General features: G+C 43.9%; 1 protein-coding gene and 1 long non-coding RNA gene across 2 annotated transcripts in view; one reads left to right on the plus strand and one right to left on the minus strand.

Moving 5' to 3' along the window:
- Nucleotides 1-27,989, plus strand: part of zc3h4 (zinc finger CCCH-type containing 4) — a 52,024-nt gene that overhangs the window by 2,396 nt on the left and 21,639 nt on the right. Inside the window, exons 2-7 of the mRNA XM_070867936.1 lie at nt 5,942-6,179; nt 11,833-11,943; nt 15,742-16,006; nt 17,329-18,005; nt 20,970-21,083; nt 25,301-25,412. Of these exons, the coding sequence (XP_070724037.1) occupies nt 5,942-6,179; nt 11,833-11,943; nt 15,742-16,006; nt 17,329-18,005; nt 20,970-21,083; nt 25,301-25,412 (1,517 nt within the window). The remainder of the gene's footprint in view (nt 1-5,941; nt 6,180-11,832; nt 11,944-15,741; nt 16,007-17,328; nt 18,006-20,969; nt 21,084-25,300; nt 25,413-27,989) is intronic.
- Nucleotides 563-27,971, minus strand: LOC139239242 (uncharacterized). Its single transcript, XR_011588623.1, has 3 exons — nt 27,880-27,971; nt 3,963-4,085; nt 563-781 (listed from the first exon to the last, which is right to left on the minus strand). It is a non-coding gene; the product is annotated as an uncharacterized lncRNA (long non-coding RNA).

Below are 27,989 nucleotides of genomic sequence, written 5' to 3' on the forward strand. Positions count from 1 at the left end.
AGTTTTTCCTGTTCTTTAAGCAGAGGATATTCTGATTTGAACAGAATCTAATTGAGACAATTGATATACATGTACTGCTATGCATCATTATGTATGTGTGAGTTTAAAGTTCTTTCACTGGGTAGGGAAGGCATTGCAGCAAGTTTGTGTATCGGTGTAGCAGGGAAAAATTCTGCGTCCATTCATTTGAGTTCCCAATTTTTGGCACGAGTAAATGCTGAGCAGTTCTCAAAAGTTGGGGAGATTAGTAACTCAATCTTGTCAGCCGTTAAGTGGCTTGTGACAGAGCAGATCAGCTGCTGTTGTCACAGCCAGTGTGCAATGCCAACTTAAGGACGAGAAAAAATAACTAAAAATGGAGAACGATATAAAATTAAAAAAATTATTTCAACCGAGGTTTGACTCTATATCTGTTGAAGTTTTTACTCATTTAAAAAGTCTAAAGGTGGTGTCTCCCCAGTGGTAAAAGCAGCTTGCAGTACAGCCATACAGAGTAGAAGGCCCCAAGTTGGAATCCTGGTCTATGCTGAGGCAGCTGACCTCCGATAGCATGTTAGTGAGGGCAGTCAGCCAGAGCTGCTGCTCCCGATCGCTGCTGGAAGTACACCTGTATGTGAACGTCAGGTGAGCAGAGTATTGGGTTCAGTTGTTCTGCCTGCATTCTGGAGCAGCCTGCCAACAATCACACGTGGATAGTGACCCCTAGGAGCGAGATACTGGAGGGTACTCACAGAGCTGTATCGCATCATGAGTAAATGTCTTCAGGAGGGGAGAAAATTGACTGAAAAAGAAAAAAAAAAAATGATTAGTGCAATGAAATAAATTGAGTGAGTTGCATTTTTTGTTTGTGTGAATTTTAAGATGACAGTGTATGCATGAGATTCTACAGACAGTTTTTTTAAAAGTTAGAAAATTGTAATCATGAATGTAGCCATGAACAGTCTCATTCTTCTCTTCTGAGCCTAATGACACATGAGGCAACCCATTTCTTCCACTGCTTTAATATCCAGCAGATCATGCTGTGTGTTGTTTCCTTAATGAAGACCCCCCTTTTAATGTGGACAGGTTGTTAGCCTGTCGGGTGGGGGGGAAGATTGGCTAGGTGCAGTGGGGAGTCACCATGCATGGCTATCAAGCGTAAGTACCCTGCCGGGTGCTAACCCAGTGTTAAGGGGCCGGAGCACTGCTCTCCCACCCAGCGGGGCAATCAGACTCTCAATTTATATTGAAGAGACACTTTCAAATGTCTTATTGCAGCTTGCTCTTAAGACCTTAGATTTAACAGCCTTGGTGATTGGTGGGTGACATGTACAAACATTCTAGCTATGGCAGGGTGGTGGCTTTTGCACAGTTACAACTCTTGGCTAATATCTGAAGCAATGTACCATTAACACTGAGCTGGAAAATGTTTTTTTTCCCCCCCACAGGCAGCAAATTCGTACTAGTTTCCACTAGAAGGTTACTTTTCCCCATGAGATGAACAGTCCAAATCCTCGCAAGCTTAATCACCTGGGGTTCCTTAACTTATAATATATTTCCTCACTAACTTTCTGTATATAGTTTTTGAAGATGAGCCAAAGTACTGATTTAATTTCTCTAAACCTGAATGTAAAGGCTGATTGAAGTTACTTCAGTTTGAAAATGCCGATTGCTGAGGTGGCAGCTAGTGTACCCAAAAGTTTGAATTTGAAGTTTTATACCCAAAACCTCAAAACTCTTACCAAAGGTCTTCCACCATTTGTGGTGTTGACACACACCATGCTGATGTTCCTAAGTCTTTTTGTCCAGTTTTAATTCAAAGGGAAGATGTATGGTATACACCCACTGGTTTTTAATTTATTTTTAAAAAATTCACTTTGAATATACTTTCTAAATCTTCGGTTCTATATGGGAGCACACTGGATCACCTACTCCAACTCTCAGTGGAATTACGATTCCTTGACGGGGCAGTGCAATCGGGAGTAGGAAGTTGGTACGTGGAGGATATTCCCAGATCACCTGTCAGTTTATTTTTAAGTCCTCGTATACCATCTCCTGCCTCAGAAGACTGACAGGAAATTTCAGGTTTCTGCCAGCATCGCTGCAACTGTCATCTACACGTTGTACAAAGACCTGATTTTTCCCTCCATATGTCTCTGAGACAGAGCCTTGCGTCTGCTCAGCATCTCTCCAACACTGACTGAGAGTAAGAGTTCTCTACAATGGGAATTGTAGTTCTGGTATTGTCATGTGAGAATATCAAAAGTCTGAGCCTAAAACTAAGATTCCTGAGCCCCATGTTTCGATTTAAGTTGTAAATTTGTATAAGCAGTGAATGGTGCAAAGGTTCTGATGTTAATTCTACTGAAAAATCAACAACATCTTGCTTTTGTATAGCATCTTTAATGTAGTAAAGCACCCCAACACGTTTCACAGAAGCTTAATCAGGCAAAAAATTGCCACCGAACCAAAGAAGAAGACATTAGGACTGGCGACCAGAAGCTTGGTCAAAGTGATAGGTTTTAAAAGAGCATCAGGTTAGAGAGGTGGAGAGGTTTAGGGAGGGAATTCTAGAGTTTAGGGCTTAGGCGGCTGAAGTCACGGCTGCCAATGGTGGGGTGAGGAAGTGCGGTGAATGAACTAGAGGCCAGAGTTGGAGGGCAGCAGAATTCTTAGAGGGATGTAGAACACAATTTAAAGGGTTTAAACAAAAGTTTTAAGGTGCTGCGTCCCCAGTGCCTAGTACATCAATTCACTGCTAGGTGTTGTGTTGAGCAATACAAGGCAGGAAGGTGTCTGGTTTGAACTGCAGGGCTGCAACTAGTCTCAAAAGCCCCAGGGCCAGGGAGCGAACCAGTCAGCCAAGGTTCCCTTTCCTGAATGTAGTCCAATTGCTGACGTTGGAAAGTGTGCTGTCATCAGCTGAGGTCAGGGCTGCACTGGGCTGTGGTGCCACAGATGGTTGAATAGCTTGCTAGCATGCAACAGTCTAAGCTTGCATGAAGAATGCCCACTCGGTTAGGTATTGGATGGTGACCCAGTGCCCACGAGACTCTGCCAGTATGATTCAGTGCCTTCAGGAGAAGAGGAAATTGCCCCCAAAATGCTTCAATTTGAGATTATCAGATGAAATTTTAATATTGTCTTTCAACAAATTGACAGTTTTTCAAAATAATGAATTTGAATAAAGTTCTGCACTATTTTTGTAGTTTTTAATGATGGGTGCACATTACTATATTTGATTGTGTGACACAAAACTTTCAATCAAACTTTTTGTTAAAGACAGAAATGGAAAGCCACAGCATGCCAGTCAGCATCTGACAGATAAAGACCGATTCAAATTCTGTGTGATGCCCTTCGTCAGAACTGTCCTGGTCAGTGGGAGAACCATGGCCTGGCAGAGGGGAAGATAGGCAGGGTGGTGCAAATCTGCACCCTGTTTTCCCAGAGAAGGGTGTTGTTGTTTGTACGTAGAGTTTAATTGCAGGAAAGAGGTATAAAGTGTTGTATGTTAGGTCGAGGTCATCTTGCTCAGGCAAGTGATTAATCGTGTCTCACTCTCACACACCTACTGCAGCAGCTGCAAGACACATGGAAGGGCCGAGGGATGGGAACTGTATTTTGTTCTGACTTCTACAGTTAAACACATTGGTTCCTTGTACAGGGTTCCACAGGTGCCCTGTGATACCACACCCATTGTTCACATGTGAGCCATGACACTGCGTTTATGGCCGCAGAGGGGGAGAGGACACTGCAGCCCAGCTTGATCCTGTCTTTATTTATCGTGCACGCGCCCACACTTCCCCAGAAACTATTTGATATCAATGAGGAGCAGTTACACTGACCCAGTTGTGCGTTCTCTAACCCAGAGGTGCAACTACTTATTATAATATTCCAACTACTACTTCGCTTGAGATCGGCTGACTCAACAAAGACTAGCGATCACAACTGGGACCTCTTGTGTCTACGGCCCAACTACTTACCGGGTATCTTAGTGATCTGTTACTGGACCTTGTTACGATTTAAAACAAGTCGATCTATTTTTCAAGTTGTATCTTTGTCCAACATGTTTTCTCACTGCAGCGTGAATCTAAAGTTGAATCCATCTAAAAATAAAAGATGTGATAAACTGGGTTGTTCACATTTGAAAGCCTACACTAGAAGTCATTGTTTACATTTGTCATTCAACATTTAAGCAACCAGAAAATCTGTTTTCATTCATACGTGACATTCAAAGCAGAAACGGGAATGTGTTTGAAGTTCACTTTATTGTTTAATTTCTTGAATTTAGTCATATGGGCTGTTTTAATATGTTCCTGGAAACCAATAATACTAACGCAAATGCATCAGTCGTCGGAAATGTAAAAACATTTTTCCTCTGTTTTCTCCCCCTTGCTGGAGTCAAATCTCTTGGGCTACCTGCCCGACAGGTGTTTGTCTGAGTGTGCAGATGAAGATATTTAGTGTTGTAGGTTGACAATGGAGAGAATCATCCTGGTGCTGTCCTGGCCAAACATCCAGATATACTTTCCAGTAGGGATCACTGGCTCGAGTTCAGGCTGGAAACCCTGGCCAGTTCTTTCTCCCCATAACCCCCCTCCCCCAAACCCACTCCAGTATTGGGTACTGAAGCAAGTTGCAGCTTAACCCTGGTTGAGATCAGTTAGCTGAGCACAGACCCGATCTCCCTGGTATGCTTGGTTCAAATATTCAGTGTCTTAATCAGCTGAGTATTGGGGGAGCCCTCTTTTAGTGGGGTTCTAAAATCATTGCCACACGACAAACTAGAAGGGTCAAGTTCAATCTCCAGTCTGCTGTGCTCACTAACCCCAGCCGGAATAAGTTGGGGCTGTACAGTTGACTAAACATATAAGATAATGAGGGGGCTCGACAAGGTCGATGCAGAGAGGATATTTCCACTCATAGGGGAAACTAAAACCAGGGGACATAGTCTCAGAATAAGGGGCAGTCCATTTAAAACTGAGATGAGGAGGAATTTCTTCTCTGAGGTTTGTAAATCTATGGAATTCTCTGCCCCAGAGAGCTGTGGAGGCTGGATCATTGAATATATTTAAGGCGGAGATAGAGAAGATTTTTGAGCGATAAGGGAGTGAAGGGTTATGGGGAGCAGGCAGGGAAGTGGAGCTGAGACCATGATCAGATCAGTCATGATCTTATTGAATGACGGAGCAGACTCGAGGGGTCAAATGGCCTACTCCTGCTCCTATTTCTTATGTTCATGAGGTTTGGAGAGGAAAAATTAGTTTGGTTTCAAGTCGTGCAGGTGAGAACAGGAATAGGTATGCTGTGTTACCCGTGGGGTGGACTGACTGCACTGAAAGGTCATGGGATTCTCAGAGTACAGAAAGAGGAACGCTGAAAATAGAGCCATTCACGGGAGGCGCTCGACTTTTCATATGGGCACCCTACTCCTGTTTACTCCCCCATAGTGAACCAATGATTGACTTTCACTGTCTGCTCTCCTCAGTGAACAATAACCAGTTGGGTGAGGTACCAGAGGGTTCCTGGATCCTGTGCAACCCAACCCCAGCGTTAGTCAGCATCAGGAGAAAACTGGAAACATTGCTTACAACTAAATGTCATTTATTCATAAAATGAAGGAAATTGTTTAAAGTTAATTTAAATTGGTAAAAAGTTTTCAAACTATATTTAGCATGTTGCTGTACATGACAGAGTTAGGTTCTTGTTCGAATTGCATTTCTGTTTTATTATTTGAGCTTCTAACCCTGTACTCAGCAGAAATGGATGGTGGTCAGTGCTGATCTTAAATAGGTACAGTAGTTTTAGTGCTGTCAGTTCACTGGGCTATAACTGCCATCATGAAGTTTTTTTGAGTTGCCGTAATTTTTTTTGCTTAATTGCTAGGTTAGGTGAAATGACTTATTTTTCTCCACAATGCTGATTTCTGACTCTGACATTTATTCATTTTTTGGTAATATAGGGAAGAAGGAGAACTGGAGGAAGGGGAGTTGGAAGATGACGCTGAGGAAGTGGAGGTTCAGGAGGAATCCCAGGAGAAAATCAAGAAAGAGAAACCTGAAAAACAAGAACGGGATAATGAGGATGATGATAAGGACAAGGACAAGGATAAATCCCATCGTAGGATGAAGAGAAAGCGAAAGAAAGAAAGAGAAAAAGAAAAGAAGAGGTCAAAAAAGAAACGCAAATCAAAGCACAAGGTAATCCGCCCTAAAGTTACATAATATGGACTGGACTTCTGATGCAGCTCTCCATTCAAGATACATTCACTAGTTGCAGCTGAGCCGCGGGGTTAATAACATTGTCTGGGAGTATTTAACTGGTATAATAATTTTGGAGGTCTAAGAACATAAGAATTAGGAGTAGGAGTAGGCCATATGGCCCCTCGAGCCTGCTCCGCCATTCAGTAAGATCATGGCTGATCTTCTACCTCAACTCGACTTTCTCGCCCGATCCCCATATCTATAGAATCATAGAATGGTTGCAGCACAGAAGGAGATCATTCAGCCCGTCGGCTCTCTGCAAGAGCACTTCAGGTAGTCCCACTCCCCTGCCCTTTCCCTAAAGCTCTACAATTTATTTTCTTTCAGATACTTACCCAATTCCCATTTGAATGCCATGATTGAATCTGCCTCCACCACCCTTTCAGGTAGTGAATTCCAGATCCTAACCAATCGCTGCATAAAAACGTTTTTCCTCATGTCACATTTGTTTTTTTTTGCCAATCACTTAATCTGTGTCCTCTGATTCTCGACCCTTCTGCCGATGGGAAAAGTTTCTCTCGATCCACTCTGCCTGATTTTGAACAAATCTCCGCTCAGCCTTCTCTGCTCTAAGGAGTACAACCTCAGCTTCTCCAGTCTATCCATGTAACTGAAATCCCTCATCTCTGGAATCATTCTTGTAAATCATTCCTCTCTAAAGCCTTCACATCCTTCCTAAAGTGCAGTGCCCAGAATTGGACACACTGCTCCAGTTGGGGCCGAACCAGTGTTTTATACAGGTTCATCATAACTTCCTTACTTCTGTACTCTATGCCGCTATTTATAAAGCCCAGGATCCCGTATGCTTTTTTTAACCTCTTTCTCAACCTGTCCTGCTATCTTCAATCAATTGTGCACATATACCCCCAGGTCTTTCTGCTCATGCACCCCCTTTAGAATTTTACTCCTTAATTTATATTGCCTCTCCTCGTTCTGAGAATCACAGAACGTTACAGCACGGAAGGAGGACATTTCAGTCCATTATTTCCACGCCGGCCGACAAAGAACTATCCAGCCTAATCCCACTTTCCAGCTCTTGGTCCATAGCCCTGTAGGTTACGGCACTTCAAGTGCATATCCAAGTACTTTTTAAATGTGATGAGAGTTTCTGCCTCTATCATCCTTTCAGGCAGTGAGTTACAGACTCCCTACACCCTCTGGGTGAAGAAATTTCCCCTCGTATCTCCTCTAAACCTCCCTCCAATTACTTTAAATCTATGCCCCCTGATTGTTGACTCCTCTACCAAGGGTAACAGGTCCTTTTTACCCACTCTATCCAGGCCCCTCATAATTTTATACACCTCAATAAGGTCTCCCCTCAGCCTCCTCTGTTCCAAAGAAAACAATCCCAGCCCATCCAAACGTATCACTTTGCACTGTTCTGCTTTAAATTTTATCTGCCCTGTGTCTGCCCATTCCACCAGTCTGTTATCCTCTCTTGAAGTCTATCACTCTCCTCCTCACTGTTTACTATACTTCCAAGTTTAGTTTCTTCTGCAAATTTTGAAATTATGCCCTGTACCTCCAAGTCTAAGTCATTAACATACAGTAAGAAAAGTAGTGGTCCTGGTACTGACCCCAGGAAAACACCACTGTATACCTTCCTCCAGTCCAAAAAACAACTGTTCACCACTATTCGCTGTTTCCTGTCACTTAGCCAATTTCATGTCCATGCTGTCACTGTCCCTTTTATTCCATGGGCTTCAACTTTTCTGGAAAGTATTATGTGGCACTTTATCAAATGCCTTTCGGAAGTCCATGTAGACCACGTCAACCGCATTGTCCTCATCAACCCTCTCTGTTACCTCATCAAAAAACTCGATCAAGTTAGTTAAAAATAATTTGCCTTTAACAAATCCGTGCTGGCTTTCCTTAATGTCCAAGTCACTGTTAAGTCAGCTTCCCCACTACTGAGGCTAAATTGACTGGCCTGTAGTTGCTGGGTTTATCCTTGCATCCTTTTTTGCACAAGAGTGTAACATTTGCAGTTCTTCCGTCCTCTAGCACCATCCTTGTTTCTAAGGAGGATTGGAAGATTATGGCCGACACCTGCAAATTTCCACCTTTACTTCCTTAAGCATCCTCAGATGTGTCCCATCCGGTCCTGGTGACTTATCTACTTTAAGGACAGCCTGCTTTTCTAGTACCTCCTCTTTATCAATATATATCCCATCCAGTATCTCAACTACCTCCTCTTTCACTATGACTTTGACAGCATCATCATCCTTGGAAAGACAGATGCAAAGTACTCATTTAGTACCTCAGCCATGCCCTCTGCCTCCATGTGTAGGTCTCCTTTTTGGTCCCTAATCGGCCCCACCCCTCTTACTACCCATTTATTATTTATATGCCTATGGAGTGTGCGGCAAACCAGGCTCCCTGCCCACCCTTTCCCTCAACGACTATCTGTCTGACCTGTGACACAAACTGTGGTTCTCGTATTGGACTGTACAGCCACCTAAGAACTCATACTAAGAGTAGAAGCAAGTCTTCCTCGATTCTGAGGGACTATCTATGATGATGATGATTTCTCTAGAGTCTAAAAATCTGTCCATTTCAGTCTTGAATGTACTCAACAATTCAGCATCCATAGCCCTTTGGGGTAGAGAATTCGAAAGCATCACAACCCTCTGAGTGAAGAAATTCCTTCTCATAGTCTTAATTGGTCAACCCCTTATCCTGAGAATGGTTCTATACTTTCCAGCCAGGGGAAACAATCTCTCAGCATCTAACCTGTCAACCCCCTCAGTATCTTGCATGATTCCATGAGATCACCTCGAATTCTTCTCAACTCCAGAGAGTATAGGTCCAATCTACTCGATCTCTCCTCATAGGACAACCCTCTCATCCCAGAAATCAATCTAGTGAACCTTTGTTGCACCACCTCCAAGGCAAGTATATCCTTCTTCCGATAAAGAGACCAAATCTGTACACAGTACTCCAGGTGTGGTCTCACCAAAGACCAGTACAATTGTAGTAACACATTCCTACTCTTGTACTCCAACCCCCTTTCAATAAAGACGTTGACAGGCCTGCATTTATTTCCCGTGCCTTGATTTACAACCGAGTGGCTTGTTGGACCTCTTTATAAGATGTTAAGAGCCAACTATATGGTATGGATTAGAATCTCATGTCGGCCGGATGAGTTGGTGAGGCTGTCGGGAGAAAGTGTCGGGCAGAACGAAACAAAAACTTAATGTTCAATCTAGTGAACCATCAGGCCTGCCTCTCCTTTTTCTTTCCAGCTAAGCGTATTGTAAAGCATGATGGGCTACTTTTGATTCAACAACTCAATTGAACTCAATTCAATTGCTAAGCGCCAGTTAAGGAAGTTAATTACATTTAGGAACAAAGTGGTGGCAAACTTTGTTTCAGTAACTAAGAAAGCAATAAAGAAAGGAAAGATAGATTACGAAGGTAAACTTGCGCAAAACATAAAAACAGATAGTAAAAGCTTTTACAGATATATAAAACGGAAAAGAGTGACTAAAGTAAATGTTGGTCCCTTAGAAGATGAGAAGGGGGATTTAATAATGGGAAATGTGGAAATGGCTGAAACCGTAAACAATTATTTTGCTTCGGTCTTCACAGTGGAAGACACAAAAACCATGCCAAAAATTGCTGGTCACAGGAATGTGGGAAGGGAGGACCTTGCACTATCACTAGGGGGGTAGTGCTGGACAGGCTAATAGGACTCAAGGTAGACAAGTCCCCTGGTCCTGATGAAATGCATCTCAGGGTATTAAAAGAGATGGCGGAAGTTATAGCAGATGCATTGGTTATAATATACCAAAATTCTCTGGACTCTGGGGAGGTACCAGCAGATTGGAAAGCAGCTAATGTAACGCCTCTGTTTAAAAAAGGGGGCAGACAAAAGGCAGGTAACTATAGGCCGGTTAGTTTAACATCTGTAGTGGGGAAAATGCTTGAAACTATCATTAAGGAAGAAATAGCGGGACATCTAGATAGGAATAGTGCAATCAAGCAGACGCAGCATGGATTCATGAAGGGGAAATCATGTTTAACTAATTTACTGGAATTCTTTGAGGATATAACGAGCATGGTGGATAGAGGTGTACCGATAAATGTGGTGTATTTAGATTTCCAAAAGGCATTCGATAAGCTGCCACACAAAAGGTTACTGCAGAAGATAAAGGTACGCGGAGTCAGAGGAAATGTATTAGCATGGATTGAGAATTGGCTGGCTAACAGAAAGCAGAGAGTCGGGATAAATGGGTCCTTTTCGGGTTGGAAATCGGTGGTTAGTGGTGTGCCACAGGGATCGGTGCTGGGACCACAATTGTTTACAATATACATAGATGACTTGGAAAAGGGGACAGAGTGTAGTGCAACAAAATTTGCAGATGGCACAAATATTAGTGGGAAAGCGGGATGTGTTGAGGACACAGAGAGGCTGCAAAGAGATTTGGATAGGCTAAGCGAATGGGCTAAGGTTTGGCAGATGGAATACAATGTCGGAAAGTGTGAGGTCATCCACATTGGGGAAAAAAAACAGTAAAAGGGAATATTATTTGAATGGGGAGAAATTACAACATGCTGCGGTGCAGAGGGACCTGGGGGTCCTTGTGCATTAAAAAACTCTTTTTGGATCCTTGTGCATTAATCACTAAAGGTTAGTTTGCAGGTGCAGCAGGTAATCAGGAAGGCGAATGGAATGTTGGCCTTCATTGCGAGAGGGATGGAGTACAAAAGCAGGGAGGTCCTGCTGCAACTGTACAGGGTATTGGTGAGGCTGCACCTGGAGTACTGCGTGCATTTTTGGTCGCCTTACTTAAGGAAGGATATACTAGCTTTGGAGGGGGTACAGAGACGATTCACTAGGCTGATTCCGAGATGAGGGGGTTACCTTATGATAGATTGAGTAGACTGGGTCTTTACTCGTTGGAGTTCAGAAGGATGAGGGGTGATCTTATAGAAACATTTAAAATAATGAAAGGGATAGACAGGATAGAGGCAGAGAGATTGTTTCCACTGGTCGGGGAGACTAGAACTAGGGGGCACAGCCTCAAAATACAGGGGAGCCAATTTAAAACCGAGTTGAGAAGGAATTTCTTCTCCCAGAGGGTTGTGAATCTGTGGAATTCTCTACCCAAGGAAGCAGTTGAGGCTAGCTCATTGAATGTAGTCAAGTCACAGATAGATAGATTTTTTACCAATAAGGGAATTAAGGGTTATGGGGAGCGGGCGGGTAAGTGGAGCTGAGTCCACGGCCAGATCAGCCATGATCTTGTTGAATGGCGGAGCAGACTCGAGGGGTTAGATGGCCTACTCCTGTTCCTAATTCTTATGTTCTTATAATATGTAGTAGTATATATCCTATTTGCAAAATGTGTATAGTGTTTCATGCAGCTGTAAAATGGGCGAGAATTTTACAGTATTCCTAGATACAGTAGTGTTGCCTTTATTGTCTTGGTGCTATAACTTTCAAAATGTTGCTACCATCTGGTATTGGTGTGACATCTAAAACTAGACTAGTTATTTGGTGGGTCACCCAGTTGCAGTAGGTGACAATTTAAATATACATCACTGTGTTGGATTTTAAATCTTTGTACTTTAATTGTCTTCGCAGCGTCATTTGTCTTCCAGTGATGATTATTCTGATTATAGCGACGAGTCTGACTATAGTCCCGGGGAGAAGGGTTACCGGAAGTACCGGGAATACAGTCCACCATATTCACAGGTAAGGGCAGGCGAAGTAGAATATTCATGCATTTTGTTGTACTTTGTTGTACACTGCCACCCTTGGAGAGTTTTATCCGTTGTTGTGTAGCTGTGACCTCGCCAAGATTTTTTCTCTTGCTCTCTGGGTCTCTCTTGCTGCCTCTCCATTCTGCATTGCAATAATCCCAAGTCTTACCGGAGACACACATTTCCCACATTACAACGGTGACTACACTTCAAAAGCACTTTATTGGCTGTAAAGTGCTTTGGGATGTCCTGAGGTCGTGAAAGGCGCTATATAAATGCAAGTGACTAGGAGATTGATTAGAACAGGATATCAATCTCTTAGTTGCATTTAGGAGATTTAAAAATCAAAAAAAATGTTCAATTTCTCCTTGCAGTGATGCAAATGAGTTATTTTGAAGAAAAAATAAAATTAAAAAGAAATCACTACTCCCTAAATATATAAAAGGAGATAAGTGGTCTGAGGGTGTGAGATCTGGGGCTCGGAGACTCCGGATTCTGCATTGGTGAGTGGTGAAGCAGTGAGACAGCTCAAAGGCTTAGTTGGGAATCTGTGCCCTGGCAGAGAAGAGCATGAAGGTAAAACCGTTGGGGAATGGAGCTTGTTTAAAACCTGGAAAAAAAAGACTTGCATTTATTTGGGTCCTTTCACGACCTCAGCGTGTCCCAAAACTCTGTACAGCCAGCAAAGTACTTTTTGAAGTGTAGTCACTGTTGTAATGCAGGAAACGCGGCGGCCAATTTGCACACAGCAAACTCTCACTAAACAGCAATGTGATAACGATCAGATAATCTTTTTTATAATGATGATTGAGGGATAAATATTGGCCAGATCACCGGAGAGAACTCCCCTGCTCTTTGAAAAAGTGCCGTGGGATCTTTTCCATCCACCTGAGAGAGCAGACGGGGGCCTCATCCTCAAGACAGCACCTCTGACAGTGCGGCCTTCCCTCAGTACTGTACTGGAGTGTCAGCCTAGATTTTTGTGCTCCAGTCTCTGGAGTGGTGGGACCCACTGAGCCACACCTACCACCATTATATAGTGTTTCGGCCCACATTTTTAAATCACAAAGTAAGATGCAACATGCCAGTGAGTGGCAAATGTTTGTGACTTAATTTTCTTTTGTAATAACTTCTGCCCTCCTCTCCTCATTCATATCTTAATTTATTTTTCCTGCTATTTTTCCAGACCAGCAACCGTTTGACTGTTGCATTCCATTTTTTGTCCATCTGCTTCTCCTTCCCTCAGCATTTATTTTTTATCATTAGTACTTCACCCCCTCTTCCCACCTTGTGCATTTCTTTATTGTAAACATTTCTGTTAACAGAAAAATGGTGGAGAATGTTGTTTCCTCTTTAGTGTATGACAGGCTAATGGCAAGATCCATTGCTGCCTTCTGATTTGCTATCAGATTGCAGTGGGGACCAAGAGGCAGGAATTAGACCAGGGGGTGGGCTGCGGTGGAGCGAGGAAGTAAGGGAAGGTGAGAGATAGATGCGGAAAGGATCAGCAGTAAACGGCATGGGGTTGGTGAAGGAGTGAGCAACAGAAGCTGGGGGAAGACTCTGGGAGAGCAGACCACAAGGTTTTGTTTCTGGAGATAGAATGCTGTTGCCGAGCATTCCAGCTCACTTTAATCTCTGGTTGTATCTTCAGCATTCTGCCAGTGGACTACCCATGAAACATATGCAATTGGATTGGGTGTTAATTTTATCCCCAAAGCATTTCATTGACAGAAGGAAAATAGAAAAGACCCTGTGCTGTTGAAATTCAACTTTTGTGGCAGAAGTGTTATTGCAATGATTTTATCCACATTGCAAGTTCCTGATCTCAGCTGTGCTACAAGTGGCGCATTGAGCGAACAACAGACTGGAAGGAAAGGAAAGTTGGAGGGTGCATCACCTACACTGTTGACTGGTAGCGCCCAGTAGCTGGCCCAGGACCATTATTGGCAGAGGTCGACGAACAGGATGCCAGCTGGCCTCTTGGCTGGGGAACAATATACAGACTAGGGAGAAACATAGAAAATAGTTGTAGGAGTAGACCATTCGGCCCTTCAAGCCTGCACCACCGTTCAATATGATCATGGCTGATCATGCAACTTCAGTACCCCACTCCTGCTTTCTCTCCATACCCCTTGATCCCTTTAGCCGTAAGGGCCACATCTAACTCCCTTTTGAATATAACTAACGAACTGGCCTCAACAACTTTCTGTGTTAGAGAATTCCACAGGTTCACAATTCTCTGAGTGAAGAAGTTTCTCCTTATCTCGGTCCTAAATAGCTTACCACTTATCCTTAGACTATGACCCCTGGTTCTGGACTTCCCCAACATCGGGAACATTCTTCCTGCATCTAACCTGTCCAATCCCATCAGAATTTTATGTTTCTGTGAGATCCCCTCTCATTCTTCTAAATTCCAGTGAATATAAGCCTAGTCGATCAGTCTTTCTTCATATGTCAGTCCTGCCATCCCGGGAATCAGTCTGGTGAACCTTCGCTGCACTCCCTCAATAGCAAGAATGTCCTTCCTCAGATTAGGAGACCAAAACTCTACACAATATTCAAGGTGTGGCCTCGCCAAGGCCCTGTACAACTGCAGTAAGACCTCCCTGCTGCGAAACTCAAATCCTCTCGCTATGAAGGCAAACATGCCATTTGCCTTCTTTACCACCTGCTGTACCTGCATGCCAACTTTCAATGACTGATGTACCATGACATCCAGGTCTTGTTGCACCTCCCCTTTTCCTAATCTGTCACCATTCAGATAATATTCTGCCTTCCTGTTTTTGCCACCAAAGTGGATAACCTCACATTTATCTACATTATACTGCATCTGCCATGCATTTGCCCACTCACCTAACCTGTCCAAGTCACTCTGCAGCCTCTTAGCATCCTCCTCACAGCTCACACTGCCCCCCAGCTTAGTGTCATCTGCAAACTTAGAGATACTACATTCAGTTCAAGCAGGAAGCAAAAAAGTGGCAATGTGCAAAGAAACCTGGCGAAACATTGAGAAAATGTGCCTTCTTTACAGAACCATAAGAAATAGGAGTAGGAATAGGCCATAAGGCCCCTCGAGCCTTCTCCACCATTTAATACGATCATAACTGAACCGATCTTGGAATCAAGTCCACTTCCTTGCCTGCTCCCCATAACCCCTTATTCCCTTATCGGTTAAGAAACTGTCTATCTCTGTCTTAAATTTATTCAATGACCCAGCTTCCACAGCTCTCTGAGGCAGCAAATTCCAAAGATTTACAACCCTCTCAGTTTTAAATGGGCGGCCCCTTATTCTAAGATTATGTCCCCTAGTTCAGTGGAAACATCCTCTCCACATTGTCAAGCCCCCTCATAATCTTGTACGTTTCGATAAGATCACTTCTCATTCTTCTGAATTCCATCATAAATAAATAGGACCAATAGAGGAGAGTTCAGCTTTTTCACAGTCAGGAGAGAGGAAAGATAGAACCTGCCTCCAGGCTTTTAGCTCTACTATTATGTTCTCAATTGCTAAGTGGCACACAAGACTGTCTTGGCATAACCTCCTATCTATATTTGTTTTATTGCTGCGGAGAAGTGGCTGGCTTTTGCCATAACCTTTTGACCTGGCTAAGATTAAGAACTCTGGGTTATTGATGCAAATCTGTATTTTCCCACACTGGGGCAGAATATTAACATGCCAACCCATTGTGCAACTGTTGTTATTTTTGATGCTTTGGTAAATCAACATTTTTACTGAATTTCTTCTGCCCTTGAATTAATGACATATCTTATGCTCTACTCAATGCAGCCACCTTATCCTCCACCTGCAACGGCTCCCTTGCCAAAGAAGCCATACATGAAACCTGAAAAGATCAACTATAATATGTACGAGGAGTATGAGGATGATCAGTATGCTGACTACGAGGAGGAGGAAGAGGGAGCACCAGATGAGGAAGAGGAAGAATTTGATGATTTTGCCAAAGAGTTAAGCCAGTATAGGAAGGCTTCTCAGCAACATCAACACCAGCAGCAGACCCACATGCCCATGGGACACAGGGGGCATGGACCATCAGGTATAGCTTGTAGAAAACTCAACTTTGGTGCATTCCTTTTTTTCCCCAACTTCTGCGGCATTGACTGATAGTGGGTAAGTTATCATGGATCCATCAGGTACCTCTCTCGATTGACAATTCATCTGTGAGCCAAGACAGGATCAGTAGGCTGTTGGACTGCCAATCAATCACGATCCTGTCCCCACACATTCCCTTCCATCAGGAGTCACTAGATGATGGTGGGAACTCTATAGCCCTTTCTTTCCTCGTCTCCTTAGCCGAGGGGTGCTGGTCAATTGCAGAGTCTCCATGGCCTCGTTCCTCCCGATCTCCGTAACCTCCTCCAGCTCCACAACCCTCAGAGATTTCTGTGCTCCTTCAATTCTGGCCTCTTGCACACCCCTGACTTGCATCGATCCACCATTAGCAGTCGTGCCTTCAGCTGCCTTCGCACTAAACTCTGGAATTCCCTCCCTAAACCTCTCTGCCTTGTTACCTTTCTCTCCTCCTTTAAGACTCTACTTCATCTGCTTATGTGCCAAATTTTGTTTAAGGACACTACAACGAAGCATCTTGGGATGTTTTACTAAGTTAAAGGCGCTATATAAATGCAAGCTATTCTTTATCGCTGCTTCAGCAAACAGTTAGCTTAGCACAGGCCAAGGATCAAACCTGGGATCTCCTTGGTCTCTGTCTCAATATTACACCAAGTGGTGCTTTTACTCCCTGGAGCTCTCGATAGGGATGGCTAAAGGATTGGATTACATTTTTTGTTTTGCTTCTGTGATATTTTTAAAACAATTATTCGTTCCCGGGATGTGGGTGTCGCTGGCAAGCTCGGCATTTATTGCCCATCCCTAATTGGGAAGGTGGTGGTGAGCTGCCGCCTTGAACTGCAGATCGCAGCCATATTGCTGTGGGTCTGGAGTCACATCCAGATTTATTCCAGATTTATTTAATTGAATTTAAATTCCTCAGTTGCCGTGGTGGAATTTGAACTTGGGTCCCAGGATTACTAGTCCAGTAACATAACCACTATGCTACCGTACATATTATTAGTTGAACTGTCTTGTCAGATTACAAACGTCTATAGTATCTGTATTCCAACAGAATAATGAACATGAAAAAACAATATTATAATTCTACAACTAAGAGTTAGGGATAATGATTGATGATATATTATTTACTAGACTTTTTTTTGCTTCATTGCAGCCATAACTATTTTGTAATTTGTTTATAATTCATATGCTTTTGAATGCATTGCTTTTCTGTTCTTTTAGTCTATCCTATTCCAATTATAAATTCTGTTATTTCTTGTCTCTCTCTTCTGTTTTTAACTGCAGGTCCTGGTAGAGGTGGTGGTAGAGGACGTGGCATCCGAGGAAGAGGTGGCCGAGGAAGGGCCAGGGGACGGGGTGGAAGAGGAGGCAGAGGAGGAGCACATGGCCAAGTGCATGGGTCACAAGGACATGGGTCGGGGCCAGGGCACGGGCCCCCAGAACATGGATCTCCGGGACATGGTACTCCAGGTCATGGAGCTGGGCAGGAACATGGAGCTGGGCAGGGGCATGGACCCCCGGGCCATGGACCCGGGAAGGGATCAGGGCAGGGACATGGGTCCCCTCCAGGCCACGTTTCCGGACCGACACATGGCCCTCCTCCAGGCCACGTTTCTGGGCCGACGCATGGGCCTCCTCCAAGTCACGGATCCGGGCCGACACATGGACCCCCTCCAGGTCACAATCCTGGCCCGGGACATGGGCCCCCTCCAGGTCAGGGGCCAGGACATGGACCTGGTCCAGATTATGGCCCACCAGGGCATGGGTCTGGGCCAGCATACCCACCTCCTGGTTATGGACCTGGGTCAGATTATGGACCTGAGTCAGATTATGGACCACCGGGTTATGGACCACCGGGTTATGGACCACCGGGTTATGGACCGCCGGGTTATGGACCACCAGGACATATGATGGATCCTATGGATGATTGTGACGATGACCTTTATGATGAACATATGGGGGTAAGAGACATAAAATCTGAAATTCCTTTTCTGAGTATTGAATTATTGCTTGATATGCAGTGATCCCAACGAGCTATTATGCAGTTGTATGAGTAAATGTTGCTAAGTCATATTGAAGATAAACTTTCTTTGAAGGTTTGAGGAAATATTACACATAAAAAAGCCTTAGTTGAAATTATATTTGTCTGTGTTGTGTTCTCACGCCTATAACCAGTTAGTACACTTTGAAATGATCAGCTTCCATATCACCACAACCACATTGAGGGAGGCAAATATCGCTGTCTTCTGCCAGTACTGGTTAGTAATGGGTCACTAAGATCGGCTCACGTGTTTTAATTTTGTTTTGGTCACTTTCTTACCTTCTACTTGGGAGTTCTGACCTTGATTATTATTGATTTCATTTAACAGTTCAAATAAGAGCAGTAACTCCATCAGGAGGAAAATAAAGGCACCAACCAACATAATGTAGTTCTGTAACTTAAGGCTGTCAAAGCAGTGCAGCATGTTGGTGGATTTGTATACACATTTCTCCATGTGCTGAGTACCAGATCTCACCAGGCATTTCCCACAGAAAGTACCAGATCTCACCAGGCATTGCCCATGGAAAGTACCAGATCTCACCAGGCATTTCCCCGGGAGTACCAGATCTCACCAGGCATTTCCCATGGAAAGTACCAGATCTCACCAGGCATTTCCCCCGGGAGTACCTGATCGCACCAGGCATTTCCCACAGCGTGTACCTGATCTCACCGAGCATTGCCCCCGGGGAATACCAGATCACACCAGGCATTTCCCATGGGGAGTACCAGATCACACCAAGCATTTTCCACAGAAAGTACCAGATCACACCAAGCATTTCCCATGGGGAGTACTAGATCACACCAAGCATTGCCCCCGGGGAGTACCCGATTGCACCAACATTTCCCATGGAGAGGGAGAAGAAAATTGGGAAATGAATCACTCCAGGCTTCCGTCATGCAAACAGATACACAGGGACAAATGCCTAGGCACAGGCTGGGTTTCTGGTCCGGGGAATAGTGTTCAATATTAATTAGTTGTCCTATATAGACTAAAGACGGCACTACTCCCCTCTGAGCTTCTGTAGCTGTTTATCTATTGTAACTCTTCCATTCCAGCTTACGGTACACAGTCATCCATCTCAGTTTTGATCTTCCACTCAGTCTTCTTCATGGAATCCATTCTTCCATCTTCTGAGTGTACTCATCTTCAGTCCGACAGCAGTAATATCTTGCCCATTACAATATTCTCACTATGGCACTCTGTGTTACTGCATACCCTCAATACTTCAGTGTTGGTCTCACAACTGATATTTAATATCTTCCTCGGATATTTGGTCCAAAATATCCACTCTTTGTACTGTGCTTTCATTGGGGTCCAGCTGTTGCCCCATATCAAAGTATTGATTTAACAATAGTCTTGCACACACTTTCATGTCCCTTAGTATGTCTCGCCACCTGCAGTGATTTCCATAGTCCGTCAGAAACACTTCCAGTTCAAGCAATTTTTCTCTTCCCTTGTTTCTGACATCCCCATTTTCTGGATGAAGAACTTCACAGGTACATAAGAAATAGGAGCAGAAGTAGGCCATACGGCCCCTTGAGTCTGTTCCGCCATCCAATACGATCATGGCCGATCCGATCATGGACTCGGGTCCACTTCTCTGCCCGCTCCCCATAATCCCTTAATCCCTTATCGGTTAAGAAACTGTCTCTCTCTGTCTTAAATTTATTCAATATCCCGGCTTCCACAGTTCTCTGAGGCAGCGAATTCCTCAGAGAAGAAATTACTCCTCATCTCAGTTTTAAATGGGCAGCCCCTTATTCTAAGATCATGCCCCCTAGTTCTGGTCTCCCCCATCAGTGGAAACATCCTCTCTGCATCCACCTTGTCAAGCCCCCTCATAATCTTATACATTTCGATAAGATCACCTCTCATTCTTCTGAATTCCAATGAGTTGAGGCCCAACCTACTCAATCTTTCCTCATAAGTCAACCCCCTCATCTCTGGAATCAACCTAGTGAACCTTCTCTGAACTGCCTCCAAAGCAAGTATATCCTTTCGTAAATATGGAAACCAAAACTGTACGCAGTATTCCAGGTGTGGCCTCGCCAATATCCTGTACAACTGTAGCAAGACTTCCCTGCTTTTATATTCCATCCCCTTTGCAATAAAGGCCAAGATTCCATTGGCCTTCCTGATCACTTGCTGTACCTGCATACTAACTTTTTGTGTTTCATGCACAAGTACCCCCAGGTCCCGCTGTACTGCAGCACTTTGCAATTTTTCTCCATTTAAATATTAACTTGCTTTTTGATTTTTTTTCTGCCAAAGTGCATGGCCTCACACTTTCCAACATTATACTCCATCTGCCAAATTTTTGCCCATATACTCATTGACGTTTTCCATCTCTTTACCATCGATATCTATTTTATTCACTCTTCCTTCACCCCCTCTTCATACTTTGGGGAGCCAAGACCCAGTGGCGGTGGCTATATCATCTGCATATTACAGCTGCTTTACCAGATGTTGGATAATTCTTACACATTGAGGCACTGTCTTTGGGTCAGTATTGTTTTGATCATGATGTTTTCTGTTACATTGTTAGAAAAAGTAGGTGACAAAATGCAGCCTGACCTCTTCTCCAGCAATATAGAGTATGAGGGGGAAGAGGACATTGTTTCACAATGGGAATAGGGGAACGATAAGTCACGTTTGTCCTTTTTGGTGGCAATGAACCATTTCAAATAATGTCTTAAAACCACCTGTATTAATATTTTTGAGCAGGATGTTTACGTCTTCTACTCATTTTCCAGTTCACTCGTATATTGTAGCACAGTTGCATCTCTGCTTTACACCTATTTAATTTTATATCATATTAGTTGACTGTACTGAACATGGTTACCTCCCTCACTCCATCCCACCCAACCTTTTGTGTTTCACTAGACTCGCGATGATGAGAGGCGTATGAGGAACATGCACGACCTAGGACACCAGCCGTGTGGAGAGAGGAAAGGGAAAGTACTTTGCAAGTTCTTTGTAGAGGGCAGATGCGCAAAGGTGAGAAAATGAATGTGGAACATCAGTCTTGCTGTAATACATGCTGAAAAACCCTGGATCCCCATGGCATTTGGTTCTGGCTGGTAACATCCAATTAATTGCTCTGCTGTATTAAAGAAAGACAGACTTGCACGACCAGCGGACGTTTCAAACATAGAAACATAGAAAATAGGTGCAGGAGTAGGCCATTCGGCCCTTCGAGCCTGCACCACCATTCAATAAGATAATGGCTGATCATTCCCTCAGTACCCCTTTCCTGCTTTCTCTCCATATCCCTTGATCCTTTTAGCCGTAAGAGCCACATCTAACTCCCTCTTGAATACATCCAATGAACTGGCATCAACAACTCTCTGCGGTAGGGAATTCCACAGGTTAACAACTCTGAGTGAAGAAGTTTCTCCTCATCTCAGTCTTAAATGGCTTACCCCTTATCCTTAGACTGTATCCACTGGTTCTGGACTTCCCCAACATCGGGAACATTCTTTCTGCATCTAACCTGTCCAGTCCCATCAGAATTTTATATGTTTCGATGAGATCCCCTCTCATCCTTCTAAACTCCAGTGAATACAGGTCCAGTCGATCCAGTCTTTCCTCATATGTCAGTCCTGCCATCCCGGGAATCAGTCTGGTGAACCTTCACTGCACTCCCTCAATAGCAAGAACGTCCTTCCTCAGATTAGGAGACCAAAACTGAACACAATATTTCAGGTGAGGCCTCACCAAGGCCCTGTACAACTGTAGTAAGACCTCCCAGCTCCTATACTCAAATCCCTTAGCTATGAAGGCCAACATACCATTTGCCGCCTTCACCGCCTGCTGTACCTGCATGCCAACTTTCAATGACTGATGTACCATGACACCCAGGTCTCGTTGCACCTCCCCTTTTCTTATTCTGCCTTTGTGTTTTTGCCACCAAAGTGGATAACCTCACATTTATCCACATTATACTGCATCTGCCATGCATTTGCCCACTCACCTAACCTGTCCAAGTCACCCTGCAGCCTCTTAGCGTCCTCTGCACAGCTCACACCGCCACCCAGCTTAGTATCATCTGCAAACTTGGAGATATTACACTCAATTCCTTCATCTAAATCATTAATGTATATTGTAAATAGCTGGGGTCCCAGTACTGAGCCCTGTGGCACCCCACTAGTCACTACCTGCCATTCTGAAAAGGACCCGTTTATCCCGACTCTCTGATTCCTGTCTGCTAACCAGTTCTCTATCCACGTCAGTACATTACCCCCAATACTATGTGCTTTAATTTTGCACACCAGTCTCTTGTGTGGGACCTTGTCAAAAGCCTTTTGAAAGTCCAAATACACCACATACACTGGTTCTCCCTTGTCCACTCTACTAGTTACAAGCTCAAAAAATTCCAGAAGATTTTTCGAGCATGATTTCCCTTTCATAAATCCATGCTGACTTGGACCGATCCTGTCACTGCTTTCCAAATGCGCTGCTATTTCATCTTTAATAATTGATTCCAACATTTTCCCCACTACTGATGTCAGGCTAACTGGTCTATAATTACCCGTTTTCTCTTTCCCTCCTTTTTTAAAAAGTGGTGTTACATTAGCTACCCTCCAGTCCAAAGGAACTGATCCAGAGTCGATAGACTGTTGGAAAATGATCACCAATGCATCCACTATTTCTAGGGCCACTTCCTTAAGTGCTCTGGGATGCAGATTATCAGGCCCCAGGGATTTATTGGCCTTCAATCCCATCAATTTCCCGAACACAATTTACCGCCTAATAAGGATTTCCTTCAGTTCCTCCTTCTCACTAGACCCTCGGTCCCCTAGTATTTCCGGAAGGTTATTTGTGTCTTCCTTCGTGAAGACAGAACCAAAGTATTTGTTCAACTGGTCTGCCATTTCTTTGTTCCCCATTATAAATTCATCTGAATCTGACTGCAAGGGACCTATGTTTGTCTTCACTAATCTTTTTCTCTTCACATATCTACAGAAGCTTTTGCAGTCAGTTTTTATGTTCCCGGCAGCTTCCTCTCATACTCTATTTTCCCCCTCCTAATTAAACCCTAATTTCAAAGCGCTTTACAGCCAATTAAGTACTTTTTTGGAGTGTAGTCAAAGTAGATTTTGAAAAATTATACTTTGCTTTTGAAGGAAGTGGCTGAATTTATATTATTTCACTCATTTTCTGGCAAACTAATGATTTTAGCCGCCCACATCTCTTGTATTCTTACTGCACACCATTCCTCAGTTGACTGAAGCTGCAGGTTGTCAATTTCCAGGGTTCAGCCTTGGTGTAATTAGTTATTAGGAGAAGCATTTGACTTGCTTTCCAGTTTTTCATCCCTTCTCTTGTGAAACACCTAGCATCCAGAGGTGTTTAGACCCAGCTTACATCGTGCGAGGGATTGTAGAAGCAAACCCAATTCCTACAAAAACAATAACAACTTATATTTATATGGTGCCTTTAATGTCTGAATATTCCCTCCATACCCCAAGAACGCAGGTGCAAATTAAAGCACCCTGACTCCCTCAGTTATGGATAGAGGTAATTCATTCAACAGGATCTAGAAATGGAATATGAACCTCCAGTCAATTAGCCATCTTTTATGTTGGAACTTGTGGTTTTAAAATTTTTTTTTAAATAACACGGGTGAGGTTTAATCTTCCTAAAATTCTAATTATAGTAAATGTGGAAATATAGGTAAAAAGTTCAAATATTGTACACATCAGCATATTAGTTAAGTAATTAGTTTCTCCCAACAGATGCGGACTGAAAACCAACTGCTTTGAATTACAGTTCACTTACACTTCTGTAGGTTGCCAATTTTTATTTGTAACAGTAGTCATTCCACCTTTTTTGTGCTTGTGCAGAGTGTCGGGAATTTATGTTATGATTAGTCCCAATATAAAAGATTTGGGCTTTGCGCATATTTGGGCAGGTAACAGGGCTGCAAGCATGCATGAACATGAAGCTAGCCCACACGTGTGAATATAACACAGGTCACTCAAATGTATGTACGGCCTTTACATTAAAAACATTCAGCTGAAAATCTGGTTAATAAATGTCATAAATTTGATTCTTCAAAATTACTGGACCACTACCCTACCAAACCCAAATTCCTATTTCACACCCTGGGATGTGATACCACACATGAACATGTGGTGAAGAAACAGCCTAGCTTACCATGGATTGTGCAGTAAACAGTGAAATTCATCTGCACTGGGCTCCTTCAGGTGCTTGAACCTGATGTAAAGATAAATCAGGACTGCATTCTTGATTTTGGCCCATATCTTAAGTTGCTTGCATCCTGCTGTGTTTCATAAGAACTAGGAGCAGGAGTCGGCCATATGGCTCCTCGAAACTGCTCCGCCATTCAATAAGATCATGGCTGATCTTCGACCTCAACTCCACTTTCCTGCTGATCCCCATATCTTATTCCCCATGAGTCCAAAAATCTATCTATCAGCATTGAATGTACTCAGCGATTCAGAATCGACAGCCCTCTGGGGCAGAGAATTCCAAAGATTCACAACCCTCTGAATGAAGAAATTCCTCCTTAACTCAGTCTTAAATGGCCGACCCTTTATCCTGAGACTATGCCCCCTGTTTCTAGACTCTCCAACCAGGGGAAACAACCTCTCTGCATCCACTCTTGTCAATCCCCCTCAGAATCTTTTATGTTTCAATGAGATCACTTCTCAATCTTCTAAACTCCAGAGAGTAAAGGCCCTCAATCTGTCCTCATGGGACAACCCCCTCATCCCAGGAATTGATCTAGTGAGCCTTCGTTCGAGGTGATCTAGGGAATTTGCTTCTCCGTCCCCAATGATTGATGGATGGCATACTGTTATCTGCATCTGGTCCTCTTAACATCCTCCTCTCCCTGCCTCTGTTTTCCTCTCTCTGCCACACAATCCACCGACAGGGCTGCGATTTGATCAAACTTGTCTATAATGGCCGAACAACAATTGAACGTTGTCGTGGCTCTCCACCCCTGTGGATATTGGGCAGAGTTACAGTTCACTTTATCTTTTAATCTGATTCATCTGTAAGTTTATAGCGACTGTGCACTGTCTGCATGACTGAAGACTCCAGAACAGATATGAATGCGTATACCCTTTGTGTGACCTGATGGTATCCAGTGACTTTTGTACCCGGCCTCAGTTGATGTGGAAAATGTTTATTATGAATAAGAATGTTGAAGAATTATTAACTTGCTTTTTTTCTCCTTTCTGCAGGGAGAGCAGTGCAATTTCAGCCATGATTTAGGGCCACCCAGAAAGCGGGAGCTCTGCAGATTTTACTACAATGGATTCTGCGCCAAAGCAGAAAATTGTTTATACATGCACGATATCCTTTTCTTCTATGTTTCCTCTGTGTCGAGCATAACCCAGTCAGGTTCTGATCCGAGCCCACGACATGTCTGGGTGAGACCTGCTCAGAAAGACTGTCTCCTATCTCTTGGTCTCGACACCAAAAAGCCTATAGGTTCAATGCAGTGTCAAGTCAACTTTAAAAAGTACTTTGGTGGTACTTTGGAGATCATGCACACTTTATAAACTGAAGTAAGGGTGTTGAAAAAATAATGTTTTGGCAAAGCACACATTCTTGACTCTGCTACCAAAACATTCAGACTTCCCTGTCCAGGAGCAGAGCCATACACATGCACATTTTAATTTCAGACTTTCAGCAGTTTTTCTTTGCACCTCCACTTTCTAGAAGCTGGCTGACAGCGATGAAGAAAGCTAAGTGACTATTACGATTTTTTAGTTTCTAAGTAAGCAGAGAAATCATGGTTTATCTCTTACTGGGTTTTAACAACAACAACGTGTATTTATACAGTGCCTTTAATGTAGTAAAATGTCCCAAGGCGCTTCGCAGGAGTGTAATAAAACAAAAGCCACATAAGAAATTGGGGCAGATGACCAAAATCTTGGTCAAAGAGGTAGGTTTTAATGAACATCTTAAAGAAGGATAGAGAGGCGGAGAGGTTTAAGGAAAGAGTTCCAGAGCTTGGGGCCTAAGTAGCTGAAGGCACGGCCATCGATTATTGAGCAATTATAGTTGGAGATGCTCAAGAAGCCAGAATTCGAGGAGCACAGATATCTTTGGGGGGAGAGGGGAGGTTATGGGGCTGAAGGAGATTAGAGATAGGGAGGGGCAAGGCCATGGAGGGATTTGAAAACCAGGATGAGAATTTTAAAATCGAGGCGTTGCTTAACCGGGAACCAATGTAGGTCAGCAAGTACAGGGGTGATGGGTGAACGGGACTTGGTGCCAGTTAGGACACGGGTCAGCAAGCACAGGGGGCGATGGGTGAGCGGGACTTGGTGCCAGTTAGGACACGGGGCAGCAAGCACAGGAGTGATGGGTGAACGGGACTTGGTGCCAGTTAGGACACGGGGCAGCGAGTACAGGGGTGATGGGTGAGCGGGACTTGGTGCCAGTTAGGACACGGGGCAGCAAGCACAGGAGTGATGGGTGAGCGGGACTTGGTGCCAGTTAGGACACGGGTCAGCAAGCACAGGGGTGATGGGTGAGCGGGACTTGGTGCCAGTTAGGACACGGGTCAGCAAGCACAGGAGTGATGGGTGAGCGGGACTTGGTGCCAGTTAGGACATGGGTCAGCAAGCACAGGGGTGATGGGTGAGCGGGACTTGGTGCCAGTTAGGACATGGGGCAGCGAGCACAGGGGTGATGGGTGAACGGGACTTGGTGCCAGTTAGGACACGGGTCAGCAAGCACAGGGGTGATGGGTGAGCGGGACTTGGTGCCAGTTAGGACACGGGGCAGCAAGCGCAGGGGTGATGGGTGAGCGGGACTTGGTGCCAGTTAGGACACGGGTCAGCAAGCACAGGGGTGATGGGTGAGCGGGACTTGGTGCCAGTTAGGACACGGGGCAGCAAGCACAGGGGTGATGGGTGAACGGGACTTGGTGCCAGTTAGGACACGGGCAGCCGTATTTTGGATGACCTCAAGTTTGCGGAGGGTAGAATGTGGGAGGCCAGCCAGGAGTTTGTTGGAATTGTCGAGTCCAGAGGTAACAAAGGCATGGATGAGGGTTTCAGCAGCAGATGAGCTGAAGCAGGGGCGGAGACGGGTGATGTTACGAAGGTGGAAATTGGCACTCACATAAGCACTGTGTATGGGTATGTGGGAGAGAGTACAGAAAAATAATTTTATTTTTGCAGGGGGTTTACATTTTAAATCATAAAGGTTTAGTTTTCAATTTGTCTTTTAACGTATTTCATATATTTTCCTGTAAGTCTAACACTTAATTGCTGTAAACTTTTTGTCTCACCATTCAGTCATATTTCTCAGTCACTCTTAATCATGGTTAGTTTTATTGTAATTAAACCAAATTTGTTATGATGACCTTGGCTGAGTCTAACATGTGACCCTGTAAACTTCATCTCCAAGTCCTGTGATCTCTTGACTCATGCCAGAATCTGCTGTCTGCACTATGCTGCCAGTATTTTACACTTTTATATGTAAACAGGAGCAGCCTTTTCTAATCTTGAAAACCGGCTGCTGCCTTTATGTTGCTCCAATTCTCCACTTTTTAAATGTCAAAACTGGCCACATCTACTACCCCTCTACTGCAGCCGATATTCTTATGAAAGCCACAGTTGTCGGTAGGTGAACCCGCACCTTCCCTCTTCTACTCTAATTCCACAATCCGACCTGAACCCGCCCGGGTGGTGAAAAATGGTCAAGGCTCACAACTCAGTACAACTTGGTATTCTTTTAACTGTTTATTGTACTACGGATAACAAACGTCAATGTACTGTACCTTTTCGCTTCAAACAGCACTCACCAGCGATCATTAGGAGGAGTATGTTTCCATCTGTACAGGTGATCAAATCCGTCCGCAGTTCCCTTGCAAGTTGCTGAAGTTTGTCCTAAATGCACTCTTTAAAAAAAAAT

The sequence above is a fragment of the Pristiophorus japonicus genome, chromosome 26, assembly GCF_044704955.1.
Source record: "Pristiophorus japonicus isolate sPriJap1 chromosome 26, sPriJap1.hap1, whole genome shotgun sequence".
NCBI classification, from domain to species: Eukaryota; Metazoa; Chordata; class Chondrichthyes; family Pristiophoridae; genus Pristiophorus; species Pristiophorus japonicus.